Source organism: Prionailurus bengalensis, chromosome C1, assembly GCF_016509475.1.
Source record: "Prionailurus bengalensis isolate Pbe53 chromosome C1, Fcat_Pben_1.1_paternal_pri, whole genome shotgun sequence".
NCBI lineage: Eukaryota > Metazoa > Chordata > Mammalia > Carnivora > Felidae > Prionailurus > Prionailurus bengalensis.
The window spans coordinates 79809681-79831696 of NC_057345.1; the positions used below are offsets into that span (position 1 = coordinate 79809681).

At 48.4% G+C, this 22016-nt stretch overlaps 1 protein-coding gene across 3 annotated transcripts in view; it reads right to left on the reverse strand.

Annotated features, from left to right (window-relative positions):
- Positions 1 to 22016, reverse strand: part of BCAR3 (BCAR3 adaptor protein, NSP family member) — a 116267-nt gene that overhangs the window by 31305 nt on the left and 62946 nt on the right. For all 3 annotated transcript variants that reach the window (XM_043575602.1, XM_043575604.1, XM_043575603.1), the window contains one exon: positions 1374 to 1502. In XM_043575602.1, the coding sequence (XP_043431537.1) occupies positions 1374 to 1502 (129 nt within the window). The remainder of the gene's footprint in view (positions 1 to 1373; positions 1503 to 22016) is intronic.

Here is a 22016-nt window from a genome sequence, read left to right on the forward strand (position 1 = left end):
AAAGAGAAGGACGGTGGTGACAGTCATCAGTTTTATAAACTTTGACATTTTTTCCAGGATATCCCAACATTGGAACAGTTAGAATAGCACGCTACCATGGTTACTTTAAAATTCCATCTTGGCCTTAAAAATTCGTTTTCACACAGAAATTGCACTTCTTGGAATGGGGCCTGAGGAAATAATTACAGTGATAAACACAGTCGTTATCTGACAGGGTGTTGGTGAGGGTGCCCACTAAATAGCAGAGCACCATACGATGGACACACATACAGTGTAGCATGGTTTTAAAACGATTTTATAACAGCAGAAAACTCCCAGGATATGTCATTAAATGAAGACAGTGGGCTGCAAAAGTATATGCAGTATGATCTCACACTCGCAAAGCCTCGTAGGAGGCTTTATATCAAAATGTTCACAGTGGTTACCTCCAGGTTGGAGAATTATGGGTGAGAGCTTTTAATTTTCTTCGTTTTACTCCCTGCATTTTCTACAATCAATTTTAAACTAAAAACAAAAAGTTAGAATAAGGATTATTTCTTTGATAGTGCTGAGGCATCTGCTACATGAAAAAAAATTATCACCATGTGATGCCCTCCACACACCCCCCCCCCCACCACCCCTTTCCTGTCATGTTGTCCTGGGTAAATGACTGGCCAGATCAGCTTCCAATAAAAACCCAAGAGAAATTCTACACCTTAATTCTGGACTTATATTTTTTCAATTTCTAAACTGTTTAGCAAAAACCCCACATTATTCACAGCTATCACCCAAATGATAGTCACACAGAGAACATCCTAGGCCAGGACGCTGTGGTCACTGGTATAATTCCTCTACCTGCCATCTCCAGGACAGGGGTCCAGGTAGGGGAGGGCTGGAGGGTAAATAGTTGCTGGCCCCACTAGGATACTGGTGGCCCTGCTGCTCTGTGCCACTTGCCCTGATGATACTCTCTCTTCACCTGAAATTAAAGTACTGTCTTAAAAGAGAAGCAGGTTCAAAGGGTATGAGGCAGCCGGCAGCCGGCCATGAGTTCAATTATCTGAACCACAGGCTGGCCCCTCACCTCTCGGGGTCATCACCCTGCCGCCACTGCCTCCTGCCCGCTCCGGGTCTGTGGACCACAGGAACACCTGCCTTTCCTCCATCCCCTTGCCGGGCAGGTGGAGATGTACTGTGGGTTCCTGACCTCAGTTCTTCCCGGCGATCTCCTGGGAGACAGGCCCAAGTTCGGTTTCTGTGGGCTAGGGTGTTCTATCTGTTTGGCTAAACTGGGGCCGACTCTGACATGGCATTGGGAGGTAAGCTGGCAGGGTTCTCAGCGTGCTGGTGTTTGAGAACGGCGGGGCGCGCCCTGGCAGGAAGAGAGCGGGTACCTGGCGGGGGATGCGTCCATGGTACCAGGCGTGGCTGCGCAGGTCTTCGCCGCTCAGCAGCAGCTCCTCCTCCAGCTCCTTCTTCAGCCTCTCAGGGGTCCTGTCCATGACGTGCCTCTCCTTGGAGAACTGCAACACAGGGGCAGCGGTGACCTCCCACCCTGCCCAGGTCGGCCAGGCCAGCCGGCTGGAGAGGCCCTCCCGCCCGCACTTGGCCGCTTGGCTAACCAACCCAGGATATGCCAAAAGCCCTGTTCAGGTAGGGGAGCCTGGATAATGATTACAATTAGCTGTGACCTTTCATTTCTCCAGCTGCAAGAATGTAGCAAAATTTTCACCTACACACCGGGACTGTGATGGGAGAGGGGGCCAAGATGTTCCTTTTATCAGTCGGCTCAGGTAGCAAAGACAAGGGGGCTGGGCATTGGGCACCAGAGAGACATGTGCGGGGAAGGAGGCACAAACGAGCCCTGAGAGCTTCCTCGTTGTGCTTGGGAACCATCCTCCCACAGAGCTGGGAAGGACAGCAGTCCTCAACTGGCTCACAGCTCTGAGCCCGCAGGACACTGCTGCCCAAAGCGCAGTCCCCAGGCTGAGAGGGGCGGCCCTGAATTCTTTGCTACTGGCAAACTTCAATTCAGGAACTGAGTTAGCCTTTAGAAACTTTTAGAGCAATCGGACAGAAGAATTTTATGTCTCTCAAATCTAATAACGGAAGTCTGACTTTGGGTTGTTGTATGTCTTTTTCATTTCATTTTTCTAATATTTCATTTTTATGACAGGCTGGAAATTGAAACCTAAAAAAACTGGTCCCTCGCCTCGGATAGTTTGAGAATCACTGATCTAGGTCACTGCGCAGTGGCCAGGACAGGAAGTCTGGGTGGGCAACACTGCCTCCAGGTCTAATTTAGAGTCCACGCCTACTTTCAACACGTGAACTGAACTTGGACACCTGCCCAGTTCCCAGCAAAACCCAGCTCAGGGATCACTGACTGAAGGTCATGGGAGCAGGAAAACCATGTCCCTTATGTTCTCCCAAGTTCCCCAGCTTGGCCTCAAAAGGATCACCCAATTATCTTCATCACGCTGCTCTGCACCTTAGCAAAGGAAGGGGCCCAAATCCTTCTCCACCCAAGAAAAAGGAAACAGACTTGGAATTTTACACCCGGATTCTTATCCTCAAGTCTCTGTGAGCACGTTGGCCTAGGACAGCCCTGGCTGCAGGATGCAGGGCCGCTCTCAAAGTGGGGCTCTGGTTTACTAATTGTTTCCTTCTCCCACTCTCCTCCTCACAGCGCAGACACCTGCATCAAAGAGATGCCAACGCTGGCTGACCTAGATGCCCGCAGGCATTAGCAGTGATGTTTGCCATCGATCATTAATTATGTACGGGTACATGTGAAGACAGCTCACTGGAAAGACTTGAGTACAGAATGCAGATTGTCAACCAGGCCACATCTACTGGTAGTTTATTGTCTGTCTTGCTTCCCAGTAGATTTCAAGTTTCATGAGAGCAGAAACCCATCTGCCTTCTTCCCTACTGCCCTCCAGCAATGCCTGAACATATTAGGCACTCCACGTTCACCGAATGAGCAATTACCCCAAGGTGAGGCCTGTCTGGGCCTTTTCTTAGTTATGGAGCTTTTCCTCTTCAAATTATTTGAAGCTCCCTATCAGCTGAGCATGTGGCCACACAACTAAAGGATGTCATTCCTCAACTTCCCTCTCTTAATGTAGGCACGTGGCCACATGACCACATTCTGACCAAGGGAAAGTACAATGCCGCTTAGTGGGACTTCTAAACTGGAGAGGCAGCACCGTCTGGGACCTGAGGAGGGAGCCACGTCCTTCAAATGGGGGAGCAGAAGCCCCAGTGGGGTCAACACAACAGTCCCAGATTGCCTACCCCCAGGTCTTCCTTGTGATCTTCTGTCTCGTTTAAGCCTGTTAGTCTGGTTGCTCCTGTCACTGGTAGCTGAACTAAAATCCTAACCGATACTGTGACCCTAGCCTCTCTTGAGCCCCCCTGACAGTCTTTTTACATCTAGCCTAAATCCTTGTGCTGTGCCTGGGCCCACTTCTTCTTGGCCTGAGCTCTGAAAACGCGGTCACCAGTAGCCATACCCTCTGTGTCACCCTCCGCTGAAACTGCACTCACCCAGATCCAATAAGCTGTTCCCATATTTCTCTTTACATTCTCCTTCCTTCCTGATGTTCAATACCCAGGCCACTTCCCGTTACCCTCTCTCTCCTTAGCATCGTTCATAAACAGCAAGATTTCTTAGCATTTTATAAACAAATCCTTCGCTCCAGATTTTGAGATAATCCTGCTTTACATTTGTTACCAAAAATATAAACTCTGCTATCTTGTTACTTCTACTCTAATTCCTTAGAGGAAAACCACAGTTGTGGTTCTTCCCCCTGCTGTGGACTGTGGAGATGGGGCATGACAGGGCATTACAGGCAAGTACTGAGGGAGGAGAGGAAAGGAGGCCAGTAAGACTGACCCTCCCTGGAGACGGAACACCAGACTTCAAACACTATGCCCTTAAGCTCTTGCATAATTTGTGAAAAGTTAGGAGTTTACACAATTGACTGGATTCATGGTTTGGGGGTGGGGAGAGGGTGGGAGATAAGGAGGGTAGGAGAGGGAGGGATGGAGGGAGACAGATCCAGAGCTAGCAAAAAATCTCAAGGGGTCTTCATCTCAAGCCAGTGACAGCTGTTTCTACTACATTACAAAGAGCCAGGTTGGCTTCTGGGAGCTTCTGCCTCAGCAGATGCTGTGGGCACCATGTCTCAAACGGCTAGCTGAACAAGGCAATTCAAAAGTCACCCCCATATGCCCATCCTCATGATTATTTGCGGGGGGGGGGGGTGAATGCCTTCTAGAAATTTCACAACTCTTACAACTCTTTTTAGTCACACAGATTACTGCAAATTTTATTATTTTTCCTAAGGGCCTATATTTTATGAGACTTGCCCTTACCAGCTATGATTGTGCCACTATATAGGAGTACTGTTATACTCATGGTTGGTGAAAGGTGACCATGTAGGAAAATCTGGCAAAATGTATCCATTTGTATATTTGAGAACACCGTGAGTGATATTTGTGCTCCTTGGGGACCAAGAATGGTATTCTTCAGGGTGCCTGGGTGGCTTAGTTGGTTGAGCGTCCGACTCTTGGTTTCAGCTCAGGTCGTGATCTCATAGTTTGTGAGACGGAGCCCCACATCGGGCTGTGCACTGACAGCTCAGAGCCTACTTGGGATTCTCCCTCCCTCTCTCCCTGCTCCTCTCTGGCTCATGAGCACTCTCTTTCTCAAAAATACATAGGCTTTAAAAAGAAAGAAAGAAAGAAAAAAGAATGACATTCGTGCTTCACAGGAAAGGTCACCAACCATGGGAGTGGGACATTTGGCAGAATTCTGTCAATTTGCCCCAAACAACCAGAACGTGTACCAACAGTGTACCCTTCCACTTAACTGCTGCCATCTGGAGGAAAGATGAGGTTCTGCCCCGAAATGCAGCCATTTCAGTTAAGTTTCTGGGTCTTTGGGGCCACAAAATAAACTCTAGCAATTTAGGGTAACACAGGAGTACCTCTGCCCTTGGCAATGGTTTTACCCTATCGGTGTGGCCACCCCTTTGAAGTTCTGACTGATTCCACTAGTGACCCAAGGATCCTCCTGGCCTGCCTTAGATTACATTCTGAGCAAAGTCCAAAAGAGATAAGTTCCTGCTCACACACAGTCACATGCATTGCTATCTCACACATGGCCCAGCATTATGCATCATAGAGGGGCCGGAAGAATAAGTACAGGTCCCAGTAATCCAGTGGTTTCCAATCTTGGGAAAGTACAGCCAAGCACATCATACTAATCTGTCCCAGTTCCTATAGGCTTTTCTCCCAGTTTATACTTTCCAGCTCTTTCACATTCGTTTCTGCAGACGTCTTCTGAATTCAGTGTGCCTCAAAGACTGGCTGGACCCAAGTCATTCTCAAGTTTTCTGTTAGCATGGGATAGCGGGCATCTGTGACAGAGGGCATCATGACACCCCAGAGCAAGTACAATATATCTGGGCTCTCTCAGACAGTTTCCACTGAATAGAAATGCAGCACTCACTGGCCCTTTGGATTTTATGTTCTTCCACCACCAGCAAGAAAACTCCTGAACGATCAGTATCTCACAAAGATGCTATAAAAGTTATAAACAACCACATCATAGTAACACGACTTTTTCTCCATGCTCAGATTCTCTAGCTATTCGCCCCTGAATGTGAACTTCATTCCTAGAAGGCAGGTCTGATTCTTTGTTTCCAGAGCTTCTTATCTTAAGGAAAGGAGGTGGCAGAGGCTTGGCCCTGACTCGAGTTTTTCTGCTCCAACGGGGGCTCTGGATCCCTCCATCCTGAGCTCCACCCTACACAGTAGCTGGGGTGTACCCTCCAGAGAAAGAGATGCTCCCGGGTTTGGTTCAAGAACATTCTGCCCATGAGCTTTGCCAGGTTCATTCGAGCCACCATGTCCACCCACGGCCGCCACAAGAGAAAGACGCAGGCAGGTCCCATGTCTCCTGTTCTGTGGCTTGCCTGAATTGCACCCACCAGAAATTTGAAGGGTTCTTTTGGGGGGACTCAGGGTATAAGAAAAGGTGCTATGTACACAAATTAAGTAGTAATTTGAGCAGTAAAGAAAGGGAGGGAAGCTTGGTAACTACTATATCATGGTTTCCCACTCACATGGCTCCACTTCTAAAATTTCGTGTTCTCTCAGCCATTAGTTCTGGGGTCTGGGGTGAGGCGGGTAAACTGGTAACTCAGGCAAATGCAGGGGGTGGAGGAGGCCCACGCTTGTCCACCCAAATTCAAGTTTAGTTAGAAAATTCCTAAGTTACCATAATTGTTGCTTTTCAGGGGAATCTGAGTCTAGCTACATCTTCCTTACTGCCAGCATTTTAATAACCCTGATGTCAACAGATGTTACAGCACGGTGTTTAAGCATAGCCGGCCCTCGCCCTCCATCTACAGGCCACTGGCCGCTGACCGGCTGTGTGGCTTTGCTTAAATAACTTTACTGCTCTGCAGAAGCCTCAGGCTCCCGGTCTGCAGAGATGGGGCTAACAGTTTGTGATGGGGTGTTAGTAAGGATGAAAGGGATCCATATCCGTAAAGCACTTAGAACATAACCCAGGACACAGCACTGTTACCTGTTATGACAGACATATGAGAATGCTACTCATCTGGTTATATAAAAGGGACAGTTCACATCAGAGGTGTTTTCGGTCTGGTGCATGGATGTGTAGGGGTTGGGGGTTTGGGAGGGAAGCAGTGAAGGAAAACAGCCGGCTGCCTGCATGAATGTCCACGGGCTGCCTCGCACAGCCCGCCTGCCCCAGCACCTCTGGTCCGGTTACAACGCCAGAACCAGTCCCAGCTTGCTGCGGCCGGCTCCAAAAATCATGCCTATCACTCTGAATCTGGAATGAACATCTCTGCAGCCCCACACAGCCCCGGCAAGTCTGTTCTTGACAGGCTGGAATAGCCAGAGCCCGGATGGTTGGAAAACATATTCTGGACGTGCTGAGCCAGTTCCACAGACGTGCTGGGAACCTTGATTAACACGGAAACCCAAATTTCAACAGTTTTCCCAGAAAGGAAAAGCTGTTCCAGCCCAGGAGGAAAGGAGCCCAGGGTCTCTTCTCCCAAGGGCTGCCTGACATTAGAGCCTGCATTTCAAATCAGGCACAACAATAGGACCCTGCCTCTTCGGAGGAGGTCTGTGTTCTTAAGCTTGGGGACGAGGGAGGGTGTGCATGCAGTAAATTGTGGGAAAACCCCAGAGAAGGCACGACACTTATTTGTATGTAGGAGACAGTGGAGAGGATTAGAAAAAGATGTCATCTGCATTATAATTAATATTTATTTTACTCTGTCCCTCTCTCTAAGAAAACCTTCCCGGTTCCCACAGAATTTTAAATTGTGCAAATCACCAGGAAAGATCCTGTCCCTAGTCCCAGGGGCTAAAGGTAGAAAGGGAAAGACTGGAAAAGCACCATTTCATGGCCATTAGCAATCGTGACCAAGCAATCTGCCAAACTAATTGCCAGCGGGGGATGACACCCTGGTCCCTACCCTTAGGAGGGCACAGTCTCTTGGACGACCACACACAGAGAAACGGTTTAAACTCATCCCTGAGCTCTGGAGAAGCACTGCTTGGATCTTATCCCTGCCTTCCTGCTCTGGAGCCTGGCTGAGTTACTCTGCCTTGCTGTCCTTAGGTTTTCCCCTGTCAAAATGAGAAAAGTCACTGAAGCCCCATGCCGTGGGAGGGGCCAGGGGGGATGGGTAGGATGAGAGCATGGGAGGGTGGGGATCAGGATCGGACCCTGAAGATAAAACCTGAGAAGAGGAAGGATATTTGGGGCATTTGAGCTAAGAGCAGCTGGGTTTGGTCAGATGGAGGTTCTGGTTGAGGAGGTCTGAAGCAGGCAGAGGTTTTACACACACACACACACACACACACACACACACACACACACACACACTCCATCTTTTCTCCAAGCATGTGGTTCAGACCCCACCTTCCTGGGCATCATGGCTGACTGGCTGACCCAGCTAGAGTTAGTCCCAGGATTTTTCTAAGTGGAACTGAATGAAGAAGACTGACTGAATGAAGACATCATGAGGCTAGAAGCATAGTGGTGCTACACCTCATGCTGACCCACCATGTGGAGCCAATTGGGTGGAGAATGAAATGAGCGTGCAAGGAGAAGAGGATCGGGAGATGGAAGGTGGGTCCCAGTGGTGCACACATCCCTAAGCCCCAGCTGACTCCATTAACCAGCAAAATCCCCTTGTGACCTAAGCTAGCTTGCCCTGGACTCTTGTCACATGTGCCAAAGGAGTCCTGATCCAGGAGGGCAGGATTGGATAGAGGGGAGTAGGACACTGGAGGCTGAGGGACTAAACCTTCGCACTCTAGATGGAGAGAGTGTCACTGAAAATCTCTGGCTAGGAAGGCAACAGGTTTAAAAAAAAAAAAAAAGATGCTTTTAGACAGAGTAATCCAGGCACAGTAGGCAGAATGGCCAGGCCGGAGCTGGGGGCACAAGGCCAGTTCTGAGACTTGTGAAGTGTGCAGATGATGGACAAATCTCTATCGCAAGCCTGTCTGGTGGGTGCCAAGGCAGGGATACTGACCAGAATCCATTCTAGAACTTGGATGTCAGTATGAATAAATGGAATTCATCTCTGCAAAGCTTGTTTCTCTCCCCCTTTCCTAGTCACTGGCACCTCCTCTGTCCTCATCACCCAAACTCACCCTCACCCGAACCCTCAACACTGGCTTCTATCAGTCAAGAAATTCCTGATTCTATCCCTTACCGACACCCACTCTGATTCCGACTGAGATTGCTCTGTTCTGTTCTCCCGGAACTTCTGCAATGGCCTCATAACAATCTCCCTACCCTCATCTCTGGTCATACACTCTGCACTTACATGCCGCAGACTATCCCACACTCCTGGCTTGGAGACCTTAGTCAAGGGGTGCCCTAGCAAGGGCTGACATGAGATCCAGAGTCTTTCTTAGCACCCCCACAAAAAACTTGATGGGCTCCGATGCCTGGTTTTTACTCTCCCAGGGCTCAGACCTGGTTCATGAGGGACACGGACCCTTTCATGCCCTATCCTCCCAGACCCCTCAGCTTTGAATGCCTTTCTTTTAACCCCAGTGAAGTGAACCACCACCTTTGCCATATACGGACACCGCATACTGGGATCCAGGTCTGAATTTGCTAGAAGGCCCAGTTCACAACGGCTATGGATGGATGCCTATGTGAGGACCCCTTGTGGATATCTGCAAAATAACTGGTAGAGGCTTGACGGTGGAGGAGACGGGCCAGGGCACTGCCGTTTTGCAGTGGGGGTCTGTGAATCAGCAGTGACATACCTGCAGAGGTTCTAACGACGCAGGGGCTGGAGCCCAGGCTGGGCAATGGGGAGAAGAGGGAGGGGAGTTGGATGAGGCAGGCAGGGGCCTTGAAGGCCAAAACTAAGCCAATCCGTTTTTATCTAAGCGGGGCAGGGAATCCACTAATGAATGTTGGGCAATGAGGCAGTACGGTCCGCGGGACACAAGCTCTTTGAGGACAGAGGCCACGCCATATTTCCCTTTGGCTCCCAGAGCCTAGCCTCGTGCCTGGCACACAGCGGGTTCCCCGTAAACACTTACTGACTGGAGCCAAGCTTGCCTTCTTACCCTCTGTGTGGCAGCTTCCTGCCACTGGGTGGGGAGAAAAAGAACATTTGGAGGTTGCTCAAGAACAGGAAATCTTGGCCATCTTTCTAGACTTCGCTTAACTTGTTTCTGTATGCACCAAGCGAGTAAGAGTTCTCACTTCACAGGACGACCTGATCTAAGGCACATAGAGCGCCCAGCACCAGCACCGTGCCTGGCACACAGCAGGCATTCGCTGGAAACAATGTAGAATCTGAACACCCTTTCAAAGAGGACTCTTGGCCACAAAAATAGTAAGTTACTTCACTAAAGAGTTAAAAAAAAAAAGAATTATAAAATCCATCAGAAGGTTTTAGAGGTATCTGGCCCTTGAGAATTTAGTTCTAATGGAACAAAAAAGCTAGGAGTTGGAACAACCAATTTCTATTCGTGCACAGGTTATTCTTTATCTCAGTTCTAAGTTGATAGTTTGGGGGTTTTGAATAGTGTTGAATGGTTCCATCTGTGCATGTGACACTGACCACCCGTGAGAAGGCACTTTCCCTGGTGGCAAGCACTTTGCAGGCCTGTGTTAGCAAGTGCTCCTGGCTAGCTCCAGCTGGCTCAGCTGTCCACAGTACACGGGACAGAGTGACAGTGTGAGTGTGCAAGAAATTGTCACATGCACAAGGCTGAGAAGTCCTGGTACAGAGATTATGTGTCCTTCAGGGCTTTGGATGTTTAGTCAAGGATGTTTTTTGTTGAATTTTTAAAACTGAGCTGATTTTCTAGCCATTCATTCTATGATCGAGGCTGGCAATTAACTTGCTTGAAATAAAAAAAAAAAAGGGAAGGGGGGCATCTGGGTGGCTCAGTCGGTTAAGGGTATGACTCTGGATTTCGGCTCAGGTCATGATCTCATGATTTGTGAGATCGAGCCCCAGGTCATTCTTTGTGCTGACAGTGTGGAGCCTGCTTGGGATTCTCTCTCTCCCTCTCTCTCTGCCCCTCCCCTCTGCTCACACATGTGTGCACTCTCTCTCTCTCTCTCTCAAAATAAATAAACTGAAAAAAGAAGAAGAAAAAGAAAAAGGAAGAAGGTAATCTGTGCATGAAAAGAAGGGAAGGGGGAGAGAAAATGAAGAGAGAGGGAGGGAGGGAGGGAGCAAGCTTCTGGGCTATTCTATCCCAGTCAGGAGTATCAATCAGGCCACAGCACCCAGAATGCTACCGGTTCTCAAAAGCTTCCTTTCTTCTGCCCTGGATGGTTTATTCAGTTGAGGGAGAGGTCAACAACAGTCCAGGCCTCTGATCAAGTGGCACCAAACCACTGCTCAGGTCACAGTTTTCTAGAAATCTCATCCAGATGATCACAACCAAAATTGTAAGTGCGACTGACGTTGTAGAGCATCATACCAAATTGGTCTATTTTCTGAGCGAAGACCGTGTCCTCCTGCGAGCTGGTGGGAACCCCCTCAGGAACGTGCCTTGAACAGCCACCAGGTGACCCAGGCTGGGACCGTGCAGGAGTCCAAAACGACAGACCCTCATCTCGAACCCAGCCTGTGCTGCCTCGGAGCCTGCATCATTGCAATCCCTAACAAAACCTGAACGTACAAGGACAAAGAGCTCCCACGCGGAAAAAAAAACATACACCGGATAACCATTGCGCAGAGCCTTCTGAAGCCTTTCTAAGTCTGCTACAGGACCACCTTGCAAGTAAATCTGCCTAACAATGAGATTCTTTGAAGATGTCAGAAACTCTGCCCCTTCAAGTCCCTGCCCTGGGTTGAACTGCAAGCAGTGGACTAGTTTATAACCAAATTCCAAAGTATATCAAGGGCTTGTAGAGATCCAGTTGGTATTTTTACCATTGAACACCTGCATAAATTGATCATGAACCCACAGGATGAATAAATCCCAATCACTTCTGCCACTCTTAACTCTGCCCACAGGCCGAAAAATGAAAATCCAGTTCTCCCCAAGCTTTAAGCCCAGCAACATTTTGCAGGCTCCCTCAGATGTTTTCATCTGAGGTACAAGGGCAGGAGAGAAGGTAGCGTTTGAAGATAGTTAACCTTCAAGCCTCCATGTGAAACAATTTGTATACTGGCTTCTCTGCCACCTTTTATTGTCACTCACTGGCCTTATGGCTTGCCTAAAAATGTTTTATTATTACTCCAAAGGTAAATGAAGAAGGGCTTCAATTTACGGATGCAACTTTTGCTACTGGGCGCCAGGCTAGACAAATACAACTTCCGTGCTAATAACTGTGATTAAAGCCAAAAGCTTTAGTTATTAAATAAACCATTAACTTTGTAAATAAAAGTCCCAAGAGGGAAAAAACATGTCAAATTAAAATTCTGAATATCCTATTGGGTAGATAAAAGCCAATGGTGGCACGGGCAATTGGGCATTTCGGCCTGGTACCCCCTGCAGGTGGACACACAAGTGGCCTGGCCGTGGGCTCCAGTATACAAACAGCACAGTGGCATTACATCTAAGCAGGTGCCCTTCTTACGTGGCAGAGAAAATTTCCATACTGATTGCAACGGATGCCTGGTGGATGGCAATCAAGTATCCCGAGGAAAGGTGCCTTATTCGAATTCATACCAAGGTGCTCTCTGGCTAGAAGGGAGAGACCCCGAGCACCTTTTAAGTGTCGGGCTGTTGACAGTGGGGACCTCTGGTCTCACTTGGGTCCTGTGCCTCTGAGCCTGCTCCTTTCAATCCTCACATTAAAGCTCAGCGCAGCAGGCTCTGTAGGCAGTTCTGTCCACACACACTACACCCTCTCGGCTAAAGTGCTGCACAAACAGCCAGGAGGTTACTTTTAAATCAAGAGTCTGATAGCCACTGGAACACGGGGCCTCCGATTACCTCACCTTCTTGGCCAAAGTTCTGCAAGAACAATCAGGAGGTCAGCTGCAAATCAAGAGCTTGATAGTCACTGGAACACTGTGCCACCGATTAAACCCGAAGGCCTACTGAGCGCCCACTGTGCCACTCGGCGTCCTGGACTAGGTCTGACGGGAGACGCAGACGCGAGAAAGAACAGCTCCATGGCCTGACAGGGGTTACGGCCGCTTCGAGGGGACAAGACATCTTTAGAGAACATACAGCAAACAGCCACAAGCAGTTTTGCCGAAGGTCTCGGAGTTCTCTATCCTATCTGAAGTCAGCGAGGGCTTCTGGCCCTTTCTGAGAAAGGAATCGGTAGCAAAGATACCTCATAAAATTTCAGTGAGTTTTAGCATTCTGAAACACTTCAATTAATTTGATGTTAATTTTAAGTACCTTGATGAGCTACTTTCTCCTTTCCAAATCCTAGAAAGAATCTCATCTTCAGAAAAGATTCTGCAGATGGGTTTTGACGCCATTTTACCATTTTATAATTAAACCTGCATAATTTATCACACTCAACACCAGATTTTTACTCCAGTGCCATTAAAAACAGATTTGCAATTTGCTATTAAATTAAGATGCTTCATTTTCCTACTACCTGTGATTTTTCTTTTCACAGACAAATGATCATACGAGGGCCATCAGACCCTAGCACAGACAGGAAACTGACATCAAAATCACTCAAGGGCCCAAATCCAAGAGATTTCATTTTATTCATTATCAAACCTTATCAAGTATTACAAAAAGAGGCTCATAAACCATAAATAGGAAAAATGAAGAGAACATCTGTGGAACTCCTTGTTTATCAAGGTTCTGAGAAGTTTCCAATAACATTTGGCTTTCCATGTGTGTGAATGAAAAAGACTAGTTTAATTTTACATTATGCACACTGGAGTCTTACCACAGCACACGCCCTAGGCGTAGCAGTAACTTGATCCCCCCAGGCTTCTAATTGCATTAGGATTATTCTGATCGGTGTGCACAGCTCCCCTACATGTTCAATCCCTGTTACCTTTTATCACCCATCATTCTCTAGGCAAGGTCTCTACGCCTTTCCATCTCGCAGGATCATGAAGTTACTGCTTTTGATGCCTAGCTTTATTTTGATGAAACACCAAGGGACTGAAAATTATTTTTCACAGGAGACCGATCAGTCTAAAAACTGCAGGAGGAATTGGAAGTTGGACCGAATGCAGCACACCCAACACCAACCCTCGCGGCTGCTCCCCTTCACAATAGTTACCTACACATGCGAGAAACTGCTCAACATGCTCATTACACTGTAAGAGCTCCTTTCCCAGCTACCTGCCTTGGTGGCTTTGCCCATCATGTTTCTACCCTCTTGACAAAGCATTATTTACCCATGGACTCACTCAGTGCTCAGCTCCAAGGGGGTCTCATCTTTCCCTGGGAAAAGATAAACTGAAACACAAATGAGATTTTCAACAAGCCATTTGTAGCCATTTGTTAGCCTCTTGCCCTGAAAGCTCTGGGGGTACCTTCCCCTCTAGATCTAATTTAGATGATGACTTCCTAGAGCAGCCTGCGGAGCGGCAACATCCAAATCATCCCCACGAGGCAGCCCTGTCTTCTGATTCCTCCCAACGAGAAATCAGATTGCCACACTTAGGATGAAGGCTGAAAGTCCTTGCTTGCACTTAACCATTTAGTGGGTCAGTGGAATAAAAGGCTTCAAATGAAAAGTTGAGTACTAGGCGACCTATGCCACCCCCTCTGTAAACTGCTTTGCTCCCGTGAACCATGTCCTCAACTTCCGATACCACTTCTCTCTCTCACTAGGTTGGCACACAGGCTAAATGAGATAATGCAAGCGAAATATTAATCACTGGGTCTGGCAGCGAGATTTCATTCCATGAGAGCAGTGCTTTGTTAACATCTATGGGGAAAGGATAAACAGAGACTAACCCTGGCTAATAGGGCAGACTCCAAGATGAGGGTTTGAAGACCAGCTGACCAAAGTTCAGAATGTGAGGAGCTCCAAACCGGAAATCTCTCCCACTGGTCATTCAACCTTGTTAATTCATCTTAACCCAAATTACGAGTGATCTGGTGGAAAATAGCTGTTCACCAAAATAGATGCCCTGTTTGCTCTTCAATAAGAACTTCAGAAAATCAGGGCGTCTGGGTTGGTTAAGCATCCGACTCGATTTTGGCTCAGGTCATGATCTCACGGTTTGTGGGTTTGAGCCCCACGTGAGGCTCCATGCTGACAGAGTAGAGTCTGCTTAGGATCCTCTCTCTCTCTCCCTCTCTCTCTGCTCCTCCCCTGCTCACAAGCATGTTCTCTCTCAAAAATAAATAAATAAACTTGAAGAATATCAGAAAATCAAAACCAATTTAATTCAAATATAGTTGACCCTCAAATAGCACAGGTTAGAACTGTGTAGGTCCACTTATATGCAGATTTTGGGGGGCAAATACCACACAGTACTGTAAATGTATTTTCTCTTACGGTTTTTTTTAATAACGTTTTTTCTCTAGCTTACTTTATTGTAAGGACACACTGTATAATACATATAACATATAAAATATGCGTTAATTGACTGTTTACATTAGGCTCCCAGTCAACAGTAGGCTGTTGGCAGTTAATTTATGTGGACTTTACGCAGGGGATTGTTCAGGGTCAACTGTACCATCCTTTTATTTTGTTGTTTTTAGAGATGGGGAGAGAGCACGTGGGAGAGAGCACATGAGTAAGGGGGAGTAGGGAGAGAGAGAGAGAGAGAGAATATGAGAGAATATCTTAAGCAGGCTCCACACTCAATGCACAGCCTGACTCGGGGCTTGATCCCATGACCCTAGGATCATGACCTGAGCCAAAATCAAGAGTCGGACATTCAACCGACTGAGCCACCCAGGCGCCCCTGTACCATCCTTTTCTTAATTCATCTTGAATGAATGAGACAATGAATGAATAAACAAAATGCATCATGGCTGAAAGACACTAGGAGATCTAACTGGAAAGAAAAACAAGAAATGCCAAACACACACAGAGGAAAATCCAAAGAGTCAGAAACCCTTCCAGCGTGGGGTGTAGAATAGATGACTTTCCAAATTCTCTCTCTCCAAAAACATACCATGACTAATAACTGTCTCAGACATCTGCTTTGGGGTAAAGCAATCATATGTCAGGGCTAAGTACACAGTAGGTTCTCAGTTAAACCAAACAATTCATCACAAGATGGGTTTTGGCCAAGCATTGACTCTACCACTTCCAACACAGAACTCACACGTCACTTTATTATTACTATCTTTTTAGATGTTTATTTATTTTTGAGAGCAAGAGAAACAGAGCGTGAGCAGGGGAGGGGCAGAGAGAAAGGAAGATACAGAATCCACAGCAGGCTCCAAGCACCCAGCTATCAGCACAGAGCCTGGCACGGGGCTCGAAGTCACGAACCACTGAGATCATGGCCTGAACCAAAGTCAGACGCTTAACTGACTGAGCCACCCAGGGGCCCCGACACACATCACTTTAAAGGTGTATTTTTCCAAGAGGAGCTCAAAGCACTCGACACCCACATATCTTGTTTAACAAGCTTTTGAGAAACACAATCACCATGCCAGATGTCATGGCAGAAACAGGAAAATAGCAGCTGAACTTGAGAGGAACAAGACACCTAAAAACAATACAACTCAGATTCATCAGACATGAATATGTACGATGCTCCCGGAGTTATATAGGCAGGAAGAAGATTTAGATCTCACAAGAGTCAACATCACCAAGGCCCTGAATGTTCATGATTTGCTCAGACTTAGAGAATATTAGTTAGAATCCAAGTCTCCCAAAGTATATATAGCACTGGAAATGTTTAGTCCGTATAGAGCAGACCTAAAGGAAACATGAGGGCTGTGTGGAAATAGCTGAAGGCTTGGGCTACTGCCATGCCTAGGTGATGGTCAAACAGACTTGGTTCAACTCCCTAAGGAAACTCATCCAGCATCACCCCCTACCCTCCCCCACATACTGTTTTATTTCTAGGTGTTCACTCATACCAACCAATTTGGTCTCAAAACAGACATGCCTACAATAATGGGAGGAAAAAATGCACCTGAAGGGCTGTCACACCCGTTTAACTGCAGAATAAGGTAGACACTGCAGGTACACAGATTTTGACTCAAAGGAAAGAGAGACCTTTTAGCAATTAGAGTTGTTCACATGTGGGAATGTAGCGCCTTAAGGGCACAGTGCACGCCCCATGTCTAGAAAGGTCAAACATAAAGGTGAAATCACGTCCTATGAAGAAGTAAGGCAGGAATACCAGTTAGGAAGCACAGTGCTGGTGGCAGAGTCAGGGAGCAAGAGGCAGATGAGAGCAATGTTGAGGAGTAAAATCTTAAGACATCTTGAGATGTGGAAGATGAATGGGAGAAGAGACACCGGAGCTCCTGGAAGATGCTGAGCCACCAACTCCCAACACAGAAGCACAGAGGGGGCAGGTTTGTGGAAGAGGACGCACAGCCTAAGATGCCCCTGCCCTGTCTGGATGGAGTGGCTCACCAGGCCGCGGGATCCAGGGGCTGTGAGAGAAGGGCTGGACTGGGCACGCACTGGGGAATCCTCAGAATGTGGGGTAGCCTATCTCAACTGCCACCTAAGAGATGGGGGGTCGAGGGCATATCAGGAGGGTTTTTAAGAGGCAGGCTAGAAAGAGAAACTGAAGATAATGTCTTAATCCTTTGGGGCTTCGGTAAGATAAATACCATATACTGGGTAGTTGAAACCGCAAACATGTACTTCTCCCAGTTCTGGACGCAAGTCCCGGAGCAAGGTGCTGGCAGGTTCAGTGCCTGGCCTGCTTCCGAGTTCTAGATAGCTCTCTTCTCACTGTGTCCTCACACAGCAGAGGGGCAGGAGAGCACTCTTTTGTAAGAGCACTAATCCCATTCATAAGGGCTCCACCTACCACCTCCTAATATAGCACACCCGAGGTTAGGATTTCAACATGAATTTGGGGGTGGGGGGGACACAAAGATTCAGTCTCTAGCAATAGGGTGGGAGCTCAGGAAGGGATCCTGGGAAAGATCCAGGAGAACAAGTAGAGTGCGGTGTCCTGGCGGTCAAGACTTTCAGGAAGGAAGAGCCAATAATGCCAAGTGCAGCAGAGTCCCAATAAAATCAGAATTGGACGGCATCCACCAGACTTGGCAAGGCTGCCGGTGGGGTGAAGGAGGCAGAGTGGCCACCGGGAAGTGAGAAAAACAGAGACCGTGTTAATCAGTTTTTGGGTGGAGGAAGACAGGGACCAAGAAATGAAGACATGGAAATACTGGAAAGACTGGAGCATGCGTACAAACTCAGAGGAAAGTGTTGGTGGAGAGGAACAGACTGAAGGTCTCCGAGGAGAGGCCAATGGAGAGAAGTCTATGCAGAGGAGGTGGTCATGGGCACAGGTGGCAGGGCCAGCCTTGGTCAGGACACTTCATCCTCGGAGGAAGTGAGGATTTGGAGCTCGATATAGTTGTGACTTGCGGGGGTAGTAGTGGGGAGGGAAAAATATTGTGCCCGATGGTCTTAACTGCTGCTGTGAAGAAACAAGATCCCGCGAGTGTGCAAAAAGGGCCAAAGGAGAAGGTGGAGGGAGGCAGACCCCAGGGGGCTGAGCAGGGACAAGCCGAGCCGATGGGAGGCTTCGAGGACGTGGGCCTGAGCTGGGGGAGGCGCTCCTCAAGCTCATGCTGCCCGCAAAAGGACCGAGCCCAGACCTCCCCCCACTCCCCACCCACACTGTTCACTGGCTCCCACTGCCCTGCACAATCTGCTCACCCACCACCTCTCTTTCCTCTGCTCTCAGCTTCGGCCAGGCGTCCCTCCAGGGTGTGATGCCCGCTCTCCTGCCTGTGCCCTCTGCCCACTGCTGCTTTAGGAGCCGTTCAGTGTTACCTCCTCCTGGAAGTTCCCTGACCCGGGGCTGCATTAACACCTCTGCCCAGGGTCCCACAACACGCCGGGTGTCACGCCTGCCCTGCACCTCCCATGCACGTTGGAGAGAGAGCTGCTTGCACTTTCATCTCCCCACCAGACATGGGAGCTCCTTCAGAGCAGGAGCTTGGACGGTCCCCCAGCACCCAGCAGGCCCTCGTATACAGGCAGGGCGTGGGGGGCGGGGATGTAGGTAGGAGGCTGGCTCACGGGTCTCTCAAATTCCATCTTATTAAGAAACTAGGGGGGCGCCTGGGTGGCGCAGTCGGTTAAGCGTCCGACTTCAGCCAGGTCACGATCTCGCGGTCCGTGAGTTCGAGCCCCGCGTCGGGCTCTGTGCTGACTGCTCAGAGCCTGGAGCCTGTTTCCGATTCTGTGACTCCCTCTCTCTCTGCCCCTCCCCCGTTCATGCTCTGTCTCTCTCTGTCCCAAAAATAAAAAAATAAACGTTGAAAAAAAAATTTAAAAAAAGAAACTAGGATTCTAGCTTGTTGGTTGTCTGTGTGTAACTGCTTTTGTAAAAGCACACGTGTTTCAGAGTGGACACTGGGGAGAGTTGTTCTCTATACAAACTAAAAGACGGATCATAGTTCTTTCATAAGCCAGAAAAATAAGCCATGACATTCTCATGGCCAGAGCCAGATTCCAACAGTAGCCCCTGGGGCTGTGGACACGCACTGGAAATCCAGACGAGGACAGAGATGCCGCAGTCCAAACCCACGAGGCGCTCCTCCCCTCCCCTCCCCTGCCAGGACAGCCCGAGTTTCCTCTGCTGGCCTGGAGACATCCAAAATATGCATCAGCTAAAAGGCCCCAGAGTGGTCTCTGACATCTTCAAACACAGCTACAGAGCCCTGGGCCTTCCACATACCCCAGACCCCTCACATGGTGTAGCAGGAAGGCCTCTGTGGCCCCAGCATGCAGACTCTCCAGCGCTCTCCCCAGTGTTTGGCACAGGCCCGCTTCTCTGTCGTCCTGGAGGTGCTGAGCCCACTGACAGAATTTTCCCAGGGTCCCAGTCTCATTTCTGCTTCCCACCCACGTTTCTCCAACAAAAACAAGGCCTCGGCCAGGATCCAAGCTCCGGGGTCTGCGGAGAGGGGGTGCCGGGACCCAGCCGCTGTCAGCCATATCCTCCCTTCCCCTGATGCTGAAACCAGATCCCACAAGCTCCCAGATGCCAATGGAATGCATTTAGGTCTCTTTTTAAAAAAGCTGTGCTAGGCTTATTTTGGAGGGCAGGAGAGATAAATGAGCAACTAGCAGCCGCCCTGAGGAGGGGCTGAGTCACTTGGAAAGACACTTCCCGAGTGCCTTTTTCCACTTTGCACAGCTCGTGCTGATGGTGCATCAGCCCCACTGACTAAGGCAACCCAGGCCATCATCAACACCAGGATGGAAGACAAGTGCCCAAGCTGTCATGAGAGCAAACACACCATGGGACTGGCCACAGGGAAGGCAAGCAGGACCTTGGCTCTACCACATTCACTCTGACATAGGAAAGCAGTTTCTAATGCAAACAAGTTCCAGGAATCCAACCGTCTAGGGATGGGCAGATGGGACACCTCAGGCTGTAAATGTGCATTCAGAGAGCTCCCAATACTTTTTCTAGGGGCATGGGAAATGACCGAAAGCAAAAACAAAAGCTAAGAGTAGCAACGGCTCGATTCAAGCTCTTCCCGCTATAGAGCACTTGATGGCTGCAAAGACGATCACATCTATGCGTGGGAAAGTATATGCTTAAATTCCACCGCCTTCTAACCATGACTTCTCATTGCCAAGACCAATGCCACCGGACTCAGTGACTGGTTAGCCGAGACTAAACAACTCATTTATGTACCGTCTCTATGCTCCAACCTCTCTGTTTAGGCTCCTTCAGAAACACAGCTATTCTGCACTTGCAAGGGAACTCCCACCTCTTAGGTTCCCCTGGAGTGAAAATCACACAGACCTTCCCTCAGGAGTGGCCATTGGTAAGGAGGCAGATTTCAGCTCCTTTCCCCCGGCCTCCACACAAGAAAAATCAGAGACACAGGGACCAGAGTGGCGGTTTGTTCTTATTGCCAGTTCCAGAAATGGGATCGATTGTGCTTCTCACCAAATTCTTTCTGTGGTTCATGAGGGACCTAAAGGTGGTCCCACCCCATCTGTAGGAGGATTACCTATTCTCTGAAAATTACCTCTGCACGCCCCACCCCCCCGAAGCCTCTCCTGAAAACTGGGGTTCACACTATTCTTCCCCAACTGCATTGTAAACTGAAGTATTAATGTGCACACTGTCTTCTTGTTTTAGGTTTCAATGGTCTTAATGTGGTATCATAGAAGGGACATTGAAGGGCTTGAAGCCAGACAACCTGGTTTCTATCCTTGGTGCTCCATTGAATGATTCTGGGTAAGCAGTTTCTCCTCTGGGGGAAGGGGTAAACTATCACCCCGCCAACTCAAAGCACTCGTTTTGAGACTCCAGGAGGACAACTCACTTGTGTTCCTTGTGAAGGAACTCAGACCCTGGAAAGTCTTTTGGAAACATAATGAGATGACACTATGACCTAATGCTCCTGTGGTAAGTCCTTCAAAGCAAGGGCTCTCCCTCAACGGTCACTTTCCACCCCACCCTCCCGGTAGAGTGCTTACGCATGGATGGGCTATTACATTCAATGTTCAGGGACTTTTGGACTTGAAAATGCCTCAGTAATGCTATGGATCGATAATATCTTCACTCCAAACTCTTTTTCACCAGGCATAAGCAAAATAGCCTTTCCTTTTCTCACCCAAGACCCACTGGTCTTTTGTGAAATGGCTGCCTTCTGTGAACCCCTTCAGGGATGTTAAGGTTGTGACCCTCAACATGGCTGGAACATGTCGTCTCTGGCCTCAACTCCACTGGGGCCAGCAAGGATTGCATATCCTTGATTCTCCTCTCCATTCTTGGCCCCCTGTTTCACTCTTTTCCAGGGCCTTGGTATGCAAGTCCACACGAGGCCCCTAAATACATTCTAAATTCCATCAAATCTCTGCAAGTAAGATTTTATTCCCTCAAAGCACCAGCGTGATTGGTCTCCTATGTAATGAAGGAGCTTTTGTATTTTTAGTTTTCTTCCCATACAACAAACACTATTAATAACATTCTAGTTTCTCCAGAGATGATATGGATTAGACCAAATGGAAAGTTACCATGGCTACCAGAGTGTTATTTTTGGTATGAGAAATTCATGCCAAGGGAAGCAGCATACACGGTCAAGAACTGGAGCTTTATTTCCGCTTTGCTATCAGGCAATCAATCCCAATGTAATTTTGCAACCCTAATTGCAACAGAAACTAATTATGAGTGGCAAGACCCGAAAACCCTAATTAAAGTAGGAGTCAATAAAATAAAGCGATGCGGCATTATCACCGGGGCAACTCTGGCGGAAAGCACAGGAGGTAACCGCCCAAGCAAAACAGGACGGGAAGCACACTTCAGGGTTCAGTGGGGAGCCCTAAGTTGGGTCTGAAAGTGTCAGTTTCTGGTGAGTGAGCACATCAGGTCCCTTCCACAAAGATGCACCAAACTGGGAGAGAGGTGGGAAGCCTTGGG